The sequence below is a fragment of the Gossypium raimondii genome, chromosome 11 (genome assembly GCF_025698545.1).
Source record: "Gossypium raimondii isolate GPD5lz chromosome 11, ASM2569854v1, whole genome shotgun sequence".
Classification (NCBI taxonomy): Eukaryota; Viridiplantae; Streptophyta; class Magnoliopsida; order Malvales; family Malvaceae; genus Gossypium; species Gossypium raimondii.
This window is the reverse complement of record NC_068575.1, coordinates 1,335,437-1,346,004: the sequence shown is the minus strand read 5'-3', so window position 1 is coordinate 1,346,004 and position 10,568 is coordinate 1,335,437. Positions and strand designations below refer to the sequence as shown.

Genomic DNA, 10,568 nt, shown 5'->3' with positions numbered 1-10,568 from the left:
TTAAAAAATGTACAACCCACCATTAGTTTTAATTATCAAACAGTGGCTCAAATAAGACAATGGACGTTTGTTGCAACCTTTACATCATGGGTCTAATCCAAGGCTTTACCTACTAAAATGTCACATTTGTAGAAGTGAAACTAAATAATTTAAAGAAGAAAACATTTAACGTGATGTTGACGACAATTTTGATGTCGTATTTAAGGATTATTTTCCATATCTTTTGTCCACATTCATACACACTACACTCTATGTTTAATTTAGGTTTTCTTTGGGAAGAAAATTTTTATTTTGGTTTAAATAAACAAACAAACAAAAATTAATTGGGTTAATGATTGGATTACATTTAAAAAAATAAAACGTAAAATTAAATCTCAAATTTTATTAAAATATTAACGGAATTGATTTAAGAAAAACTATTTGATTAAAATATGCATACTACCAATTTATGAATTTAAATTCCATCAATCTTATTAAAATATTATATTTAAATTCCATAAAATTATCAGCTTAAATAATAATGTGATTTTAAATTAACATAATTATTCGACTAACATATAATTTTTATTAATCGAATATAATTAACTAGGTTTTCGCATAATCTTAATGATGCCAAAGGGATGAAGGAAAAGTATATTTTGAAGTATATGCTTTACAATATACTTCAATCTCCAAAATATTTGTTGCTTACCTTGAAATGTGGCATATATTCACCACTCACTGACATATTACTTAGGAAAATATTAATTAGTGTTTAATAGTTTTGGTTAATATATATAATTGGGTTCGATCGGGAATAAAACATATTCTGTGATCAATTATTTATTTTTTCAGAAAACACCTATGGTGAGGGAATTAATCATTGCTACCGATTATAAGCACCCTAATTTCGAAATTTCAATCAATCATATTCTAACAATAATAAATTTACCCGCCTTCTGAATGCTTAATGCTATTTTTGTAATAATAAAAACTTCATATTATTACTTTAACTACAACAACTAGTGATGTTATTGATTTGGATTTACTAATAATATTATAAAAATAGGAGATAAATTATATCAAATAAAATAAGAGATTAAATCTTAAATGTTAAGATAATAAAAGGATTAAATCCATAATTAGGACAAATAAATTTCAAGGATTACGATATGGTAAAATCAAGGTTAAAATAAATGTACTCTTCTTAAATTTAGAAGTTAGTCCTTATACTTTTATATCTAAAAATTTAGTCTCTCTATTTTTAGATTTCAAAATTCAGTACAACTATTAACATTGTTAATATTATTTTGTTAAATTAAGTTAATTATTACGTCACTTTTTAGTTACGTTACTACCAAGTGACTTTTTTCATTTTCAAAATGTTACACCAAAAATTTAACAGTGTTCCCAATTAGACCTAAATTTTGAAAAATCTAAAAATAGAGACAAAATTCTGAAATTAGAAGTACAAAAATTAAAATTTTAAATTTAGAAAAAAAATACAGGGACCCGTGGCGTATTTTAACCTAAAATCAAACAGTTGCACTTTGTACTATAAAAGTAGGTGTGTGGGTTAAAATATTTGATATTTCCCAAAAGTTTGGCCATTTTTACTTAATTGAAGAACCCAAGAGACTTTTGTTTGGAGGTAGAAAAATTGGTGGTCCACAACCCTCACCCTCACCTTTAAGTATTCAATAAAATAATAATAACAACTAAGAAAAAGGTATGAACTAATGGAGTTCTGACAATCTCATTTGTTTTTCTTCACTACCTTTATATTTTATTTGGCTTATTATTTAGTATATTATGGACGAAATTATAATATGATAAAACGTGTCTCATTTGTTTATTTTTGTAGATTTTTAATATATTTTAAGAAAATATGTTATTATTTTAATGGGATTTTTTGGCAGTGTACCTGCAAATAAATCTTTTATATTATTATATTATGGGTGGAAGAATTTTTTTTGTAAAATTTATATTTAAAAAGTTGAATTATAGGTGGAATAGTAAAATATATATATATATATGTATAAATCTTTATTAATATCGTGTTTGATTCTCAAATATTTAGATATGTTTAGTTATTAGTGTAATAATACGATAGAAATTTTATTTAATACATACGTGCTAAAATAATTAATTATAAATAAAGATTAAATAATACTAATTTAAAAATTAAAATTATAAAAAAATAAAGCCTCTTCGAAATAAATAAAAGAAATCATTTTCTTTATAAAAATAAGTCATGTGAAACGTACAAAATTATTGATTGAAATTAATTTATTGTTAGTTTATGTACCAAAACATGTGAAAAGAATAATATTCCTACTAAAGTTAGCATTAATTTCCTTAAAAATTGTTTTTAAATAATATTTTTACTCGTGACATACGACTCAACAAAAGATTTTATATAAGAGAAATGATTGTATGAAATTCCACGTCATTCTTATTCCTTTCTAATAAGAGAATGGTAAATCGATTTTTCCTCTTAATTTTAATATTTTTAGATGAATTTGAATTTTTTCAAAAGAAAAGCTAAAAATATTAAAACTATAATATATAGATAAATATTAATTAATTATACTTATTAAAACAATAATAATAAATATTTAGTTAAAATATGTCATAAGTTAATCTACTCTTCAAAATTTTAAAATTTAGCCTCTGTGTTTTTATTTTCAAAATTTAAAATTCAGTCTAATTATTAATCTTTATTATTTTTTTATTAAATTTTTTGTGTGACATTTTGAAATTAAAAAAATGTTCACTTGGTAATCATGTAACTAAAAATAACGTTGTCACGAACTTGAATTTAACAAAATAAATTTAACATGTAAACAGTTGAACCTAGAATTGGGAATTTGAAAAGTCTAGATTCTAAAAAATAAAAATACAAAGAGTATAGAAATTTATGACATATTTTAACTAGGATTTTATTATAATATATAGATGGATTTTTATTTTTTCTGGTAAAATACAAAAACAAGTAAAGCTCAAATAATAAATATGATTAGCACGACTCAAACCCAATCCACACTTGGAGTGATGAACACCTTGACCATCAAGCCATCCATAGACAGATTTTTATTAAAACTATAATAAATAAATATTTATATGGCAGCTAGGTAAGAGCATAAAAATAAAAGCTTTACATTATTTAATGTTTTTTTTTCAATTATTATTGTATTTTACATGGTACAAAGAAACTTCGCATGAAAATAAAAGATGATTGGTAAATGGTGAGTATTCTTTTTTCATATAATAAATTACACGCACTTGTAAGTTGTAAGCTTTATTATCAATGGCCGTCACTCGTCTTTTTCTCTAATGCTTTTTTTGCTTAAAATTATACCGACATGACTCCTAACTATAGGGATTTCTCTGCCTTTCTTTACTAAATCTCTTCATCTTTCTCTTTATGTTGCTCTTATGTTAGTCCTTCTCCTCTTTCTTCTTCTACTTACTTATTTTGTTTAGTCTGTGATGATCTCTTTGTGTCTGCTTTATTGATCTCTTTAAAGATTTTTGGGTTTATTTTCTTTTAACTTGATTCATCTTTGTTGTTTAGTTATGGGGTTTTTGAGTTTCTTTTTTCCTTTTTTTTTGTATTTTCAATGATTTGAGGATGGGCAAGATCTTGTATTTATTTTTGCTAATGCTAAAATTCGAGTTTCAGATTAGTTTACGAAGATATAAACAAACTGAATTAAATTCTAGATTTGTTTTACTTTTAGATTTTATTTATCTTTGTTAGATTTTGCCTTTTGAAGTTAAAATTGAGCTTTAAATTTGCTAAATGTTAATGATTTTTAACTGTGATTGCATGAATCAACTAAAATAGATTCTGGGTTTATTTTAAAATTTAATAAATAACTTAGTTTCTAGATTTTTTATATGGTTTTTTTAGTAAAATTCTGTGATAATTGTTTGATTTCTTGTTTAATTTTGTAGGAAAAAGAGTTTGAATAATTGAAACATAATGCAAACTCTGCATCTTAAAGAATATGGTGGGATTGGGAATCATCCAATGGGACAACTGGCCTCAATTCCACCATCATCGTTGCCAACACTGCCATGGTGTAGTGTTTTAGGATCTCATCAATCTCTTCATGGAGGGGAGGCTTTTGGTGCTCAATTGAAGCCCTTTTTAATGGAACATCCCTCTAATGGTGACCAAGTTCTTTCATCCAAACAACTGAATAAAGGGAATACTGCTCAATTCACTATTTTCCCAGGTAAATCTCATCCTAATTTCTAGTTTTTCTTTGTTTTAGAAAATGGATTATTAAGAATTTATATTTTATGTATTGGAAACAAAGATTTATGTAGAATAAGATTATATGAATTTATATATTTTAATTTGATTAGAGATCGTTATCCAACTTTGAACATTCCAAGTTAAAATTCAATGAGAAATAACAACGTTATGTGGTCATATACATGTATATATATATAACATTTATGTTTGATAAGTATTCAGATTTGGTTACTTGAGTATGGTCAAAAGTTGTTACTATTAACAAAGTCAATGTCTTGTTATGGAAGTAAATCGAAACAATAATTTTTATTTCTTTTCTGATGTAAATTTCAGTCAATACTAATTGTTCCGGTCTATTTCGGTCTGTAATGGTACATATCAACTCTTACCGATTGGTACAAGACTTAAATATCCTAAACTAAAATTTTCATACTTTTATCTTAACTTTTCTTCCTTTTTATAATTAAATTTACAAATATAATATGATCATTTAATTAAGTTACTGACGTAATTAATAATTTTAAAATTAATTTTTACATAAATATATTTATATGTGTTATTGAGATATATTTATATATAATATATATGAAAAATATTTAAAAATATTGATTAATCCAAAACAATATATTAAAAATATCGATATTAATATATACTGAAACAAAATGATACATCTAGCGATACTGTAATTACTACCTTACTTAGTACTACAGTATTGGTAAACAGATCATATTTGTTGTGATATTTATTTTATTTTAAATCTAATTATAAAATATAAAATGATTAAGAATAAATATTAAGCATTTTAAAATCTTGTACCAATCAATATGGGCTGGTATACAAACGTACAAGTTGATATTAACTAAAATAAACCGAAACACATCAAAACAACCGCAACAAATCGTAATTTGATTGAAATAAAACTTTAAATACTTGATACTAGTTTAATATGTACCTACCAATACAATACCGACAACCGAACAATCTTTTTTTTTTTTAAATTATCAACTAAACCCGTGCCGAACAGATATCCATATCCAGATAACAAACATCTATACATGAATCACTAATCAGAAAAGTGGTGATCATATTCAGGTGATTGCAAAAATTCAGGGGATGAGCATAATAAACCTCAGGCAGTCACCTCTCTGCAATCAGATCCTGCAGAAAATGGTGCTCGCTTTGAACTGGGATTTGGTCAGCACATGGTACTTCTCATAAACTTTTTCAATAAATATGTGCATTCGTGTTATGTTTAGGTTGTTTTCATTGAGAATGATATACTTAAACTTTAAAAAATTTTAATTACATTTTTAAATTATTGGTGTTATATCGATAAAGTCTTTCCGTTATTAAAATCATTAATTTAACTGTTAAATGAGATGTCGGATTTTATGTGACATAATTTAAAATAAAAATTTTAAAGAAAAATGAATATTGTAAAATAAATATTATAAGAATATTATCTTGAAGTTTTTGAAATTAGTACAGAATCTATGTTCACACTCTTTCTTCTTGTTTTAGTTTTAATGTTAAAAGTTATGTTGCAACATTTTTTTAAAATTTTCATTTTACATAAGATTTTGTGTCATTTAATGGTTAAATTAATGGTTTCAATAACTCAATGACATGATTGATCAAATCTTTCATAGTTTGAGGATGTAATTTGAACTTTTTGAAATTTGGGGACCAATTTAGAATGATGGTCATAATTTGAGGAACATGTATGGTGCAATTAGCTCTTTTTTCATGGCCTTTTTTACACAATGTTTAGTTTTGCCCACCATAATCGCCAAACTTTTAAATCGGAAGAGAAACACGTTTAAGCACACTTGAACCCATGTCATTTATATTATTGTAATAATAATAGTTCCAATTGAGATAAGGCTCAAGAAACAATTTTTCTTTTCCACTTTATATATATAGTCAACACTTTGTACAACAACTTTGTTTGTCTACTAAGATTTTAGATACTACAGAGGGATGACTATTATACACTTGTAGTAACATTTGAGATTCAGATCATATCTGATTTTTTTTAAAAATTAAATTAAAATCTATAACATATTATTATTATTAATTGGGAGGATCTACTTACACCGATATAAAATTTAAGTGGTTTTATACATTTCCATAACTTCTTATAGAATTAATATTTTAACAATCCAATCGTTGAATTTACCAATATATTTGTACTTTTCATGCATGTAAAATTTTGAATCGGTTTGATATCTCTATCATATTAATCTAAAATATTATTGATGTTATATATATTTAACGGTTGATTTTTTAAATAAAATGAATAGTTAGAAAATTTTAATTTATACCAAACTTGATATGCATTATTTACATAGATAGAGCATGAAATATGACAGTTGGATTATTAAGATATTAATTGTATAAAAACCATGGAAGGGTGTCAAATCACTTAAGTTTTACACGATGTATGTGAATATCTCCGCTTGTAAATTAGTAAGATTTGTATAATATATACTTATGATTATTAAAGATTAATTTCATTCATTAAAATATGATTAACAGATTTTTATGTAAAATTTAAATGTTTCATTAAAAAATATCTTAATTAAAATTTATAATTTTATTTTAGTTGAGAAAAGAATTAATTTCACTAAGATGTGAGACAAAAGAGGATGTTGCAAAAAACTAGTTTAGTAAAGAGTATGCTTCATAATTTACGATTGTCGCTATTATAAATAAAATAACAGTGGTAAAATAAAATATAAAAATTTAATTCTATAATAAATTTGACTGTTAGAACTGAATATTATTATATAAAAGACTGAGTTTATTTATTTGGTTGTGAAAAATTGCAGGCATCTGCAAAATATCCTTACATGGATCAATTATATGGAGTTTTCTCAACTTATGGAGCTCAAATTTCGGTTCGTCTTTCATTCTCTTTGGCTACCAGATTCTTCAGATTATATTGTTAGCATATATGATTTTAATATATATATATATATATATATATATACAAGAACATATGATCCTCCAAAATGTACTCAGTTTGAATACATGCATCTGATATTCATTTGAACATGGAGGACCTTAATTGAGTACTTTTTAAATAAATTAGATAATACAATAATTTTCTAACCTTATTGAGTAGATTTTAGACCTCCGATAGAAATAAATTATATCTTCACGTTCTAACTTTAATTGTTTGGAGGATCTATTTGGAATATGTGTAAGTTAGAGGGGTAAAAGTATTATGGAGGTCTCTTATCAACATTTTGTATCATTTACTCAAAAAAATGGGTAATTTTTCCATGTACTGTAAAATTTTCATTCATTTCTATTATTAAAAACTGGTGTGGCTAATAAAATAACCAGATAGTTACACAGGTTGTGCCACATGCATCTTATGCTTACTTATAAAGACCATTTTTTATTAGTAAAATTGGATGAAATTTTAGCAAAAGGATCAGTTTGCTCTTTGATCAATGTATAAGGACTGGTTTACTCTTTTTTTTTAATTAGAAGAAGCAAAATATAATTACCTCCGTAATACTTAAGTTCTATTAGAATATTTAGTTATGTATAGGAGACTATAATCTTTCAAATATATGGTCATATTTATAAATTTGAGAATACACTTATCATTGGAAGGTCCTTGCACTATATGCATTTTTGGCCTATTAATCATCTCTTATAGTTTGATTATTTTAGTACATCTATTTTTCAAAATAAATATTCTTAATCTTGAGAATAATTTTTCTATGAATTTCAATCGAACAATTTGAAATAATTTTTTAATAAGTGATGGTGTGATATATCCATTTCAATAGTCTTTTGTCGTTGGATAAGTATTATACATAGATTTTATATAAAATTTGACGTATCCAAAATATAATTTCTATTTGGCACTCATCCGATTTATGTGTACCACAATGACATAATCTATTTGATAATTCATATTTTTTATGATAGTATTTAAGCTATTTTATCATATTCTAATCGTATTTAAAGTGTTTTTATTTAAAATAGGGTCGTGTAATGCTGCCATTGAACATGGCATCCGAAGAGGGACCAATATATGTAAATGCTAAGCAATACAAGGGAATCATGAGGCGTCGGCAATCTCGTGCAAAGGCTGTGCTTCAGAATAAATTGTCTAAAGCTCGAAAGGTACGTATGATTTACATGAATGTGATTTCGAAAAAAACAATTTGTTTACATGAAAATGATTACTTCTTTTATATGAACATGTTGAATTAATCAAATTAATTCATCCATTTGTAGAATTCATAAATTTATGAAGTGAGATGACATGATATTTAGATATTGTGTTGAGTTTAGGGATTAAATTAAAACTTTTATCAAGTTTGAAGATTAATGTGGATTAAAATAAAAATAGGGTTCAAAATGGAAAAAGTTAATGAGTTCAATCTTTTACTTTTTTTTAAAGAAAATGCGTTTGAGAATTTGGGTATTTCCATTTCTTTTACTAGATGTTTATGTCAGCTATGTTACTTATTTTTTGTGCAAGTATCGGATATGAGTATGTATTTAAAATGGGTATATTCATTTTTCTCATGTACTTGAAGGATTAGGAATATACCCTCAACACGTATAAAATATGTGTCAAACACAAATACTTTCAAAAAATAAAAAAGAAAAGTCGAAGCTATTACATCGAGCTCCTAAACAATGGGTCATTAGTCATAGTTAGACTTTTTATAACTGAATTCTCGGTAAAAGTATCATGGAGGCAATTGTTCTAGGAATAAGATTGTATTTTGCCCTCTTAACTCAAAAACTGGGCAAATTAGTCCTTGTATATTAGATTAAAGAGTAAATTAATCATTTCTATTAAAATTTCATCCTGACACCAGCCATGCCAGTTTTGAACAATAGAAATGGATAGAGTTTTTAACAAAAGGACCAATTTGCTTTTTTATCTAATGTACAAGGACTGGTTTGCCCAGTTTTTAGTAGTAGGGGCAAAATACAATCTAACTCCTAGTACAAGGGTCTCCATGATACTTTTACCCTGAATTCTCACTTTTCTTCTTCAATACCCCCATATATAGCATACACATCATCCATGGTTCAATATCCCATTCCACATGCCAAATTTATGATATTCTTCATTCAGTTAGATGAAAAACTCCACAAAGTCTTAATTTGAAAGCCCTAAACTACTCTTGGTCATAATTTAAGTCAAGAACAAAATCACATGATTTTCCACTAGAAAATTTCCAATGTCTTAATGTATAACAAATATATTAAGGTTTATACTTTTGAATTTCACAGCCATATATGCACTACTCTCGCCACCTACACGCAATGCGCCGACCAAGGGGATGCGGTGGCCGGTTCCTGAATACCCGAGGCTCAGGCTCCGACAAAGACGACACTGCAACAAAGAAAGCCACTCAAGGACTGATTTCGAACCGTTCCTGTTCATCCGATAGTGGAACCTTGAACTCATCCAAGGGACCAACACATTCAGGGTGCTCAGAGGTCACCAGTATTTACTCAAGGAGAGACCTTGATCACCACTTCCTAATCGATCATCTTGGATTATCGGTCCACTCTATCTCATCGATGATCAATAATCAACGTGGAGGCACGATTACAGTTGCAACGGCAGACAACTGTTGCAACCTAAAAGTTTGATATCAATGGAGGGGAAAATTGTGGGATTTGGTGCTACCTTTTTGCACCAAAAAAACACCGCTTTTCCCCTTTAGCAATCAATGGAAGTAACTTGGTTTTGCAATTAACTGTTACAGGGTCTTTTGCAATACAGGTTTTGGTTGCTAGGCAAATCATTCTTGGCTCAACTTAAGTAAGCTCTTCTTTACCAATGGTTGAAGATGCTGAAACTTCAAAATATATATATGGATCAGACTATAAAATGGGGTGTTTCCATTTGATCCAATGATAAGCTTTGAAAGTTTGGTTATGGTGTTTGTAATCTTAAATTTGCAGAATTTGTGGTGGATGATTATGAATCATGTTATCTACCATGTGTATGGTGTGGTGCTGTTGTGAAAATAATGTACTGTAAACTTTAATATAATGTGTGTTTCATGTTTGGATTATTATTTTCTTTTATGAATTATTATTTTCTATATAAACTATTAATTTTTTTAATTTCATATAGTCTTGTATTTCATTTATTTATTTCTTATTTCTTAAAATAATATTAATTAATGATATCCGACAATTTTTAAATCCGTTTATAATTTTCCATTAAAAATATTAAAATTATGTTTATGTTTGTTTGTTTAAAAGTATGTGTTTGAGTTCTTTAAAATTAAATAAATTTGATCATGAATATTAAATAAGCATGTTT

At 26.4% G+C, this 10,568-nt stretch overlaps 1 protein-coding gene across 2 annotated transcripts; it reads left to right on the top strand.

The window, feature by feature from the left end:
• The first annotated feature begins 3,284 nt into the window (after positions 1-3,284).
• LOC105761685 (nuclear transcription factor Y subunit A-10) lies at positions 3,285-10,314 on the top strand. Of its 2 annotated transcripts, XM_012579565.2 has the most exons (6): positions 3,285-3,419; positions 3,940-4,223; positions 5,339-5,451; positions 7,078-7,146; positions 8,252-8,392; positions 9,521-10,314. In XM_012579565.2, the coding sequence occupies exons 2-6, from the start codon at positions 3,968-3,970 to the stop codon at positions 9,884-9,886; spliced, it is 945 nt and encodes a 314-aa protein (XP_012435019.1). In that variant the 5' UTR covers positions 3,285-3,419; positions 3,940-3,967; the 3' UTR covers positions 9,887-10,314. The 2 variants fall into 2 exon arrangements, with proteins under 2 accessions (XP_012435019.1, XP_052479072.1); XM_052623112.1 differs by lacking the exon at positions 3,285-3,419 and having other exon boundaries at positions 3,463-4,223.
• The last annotated feature ends 254 nt before the right edge of the window (positions 10,315-10,568 follow it).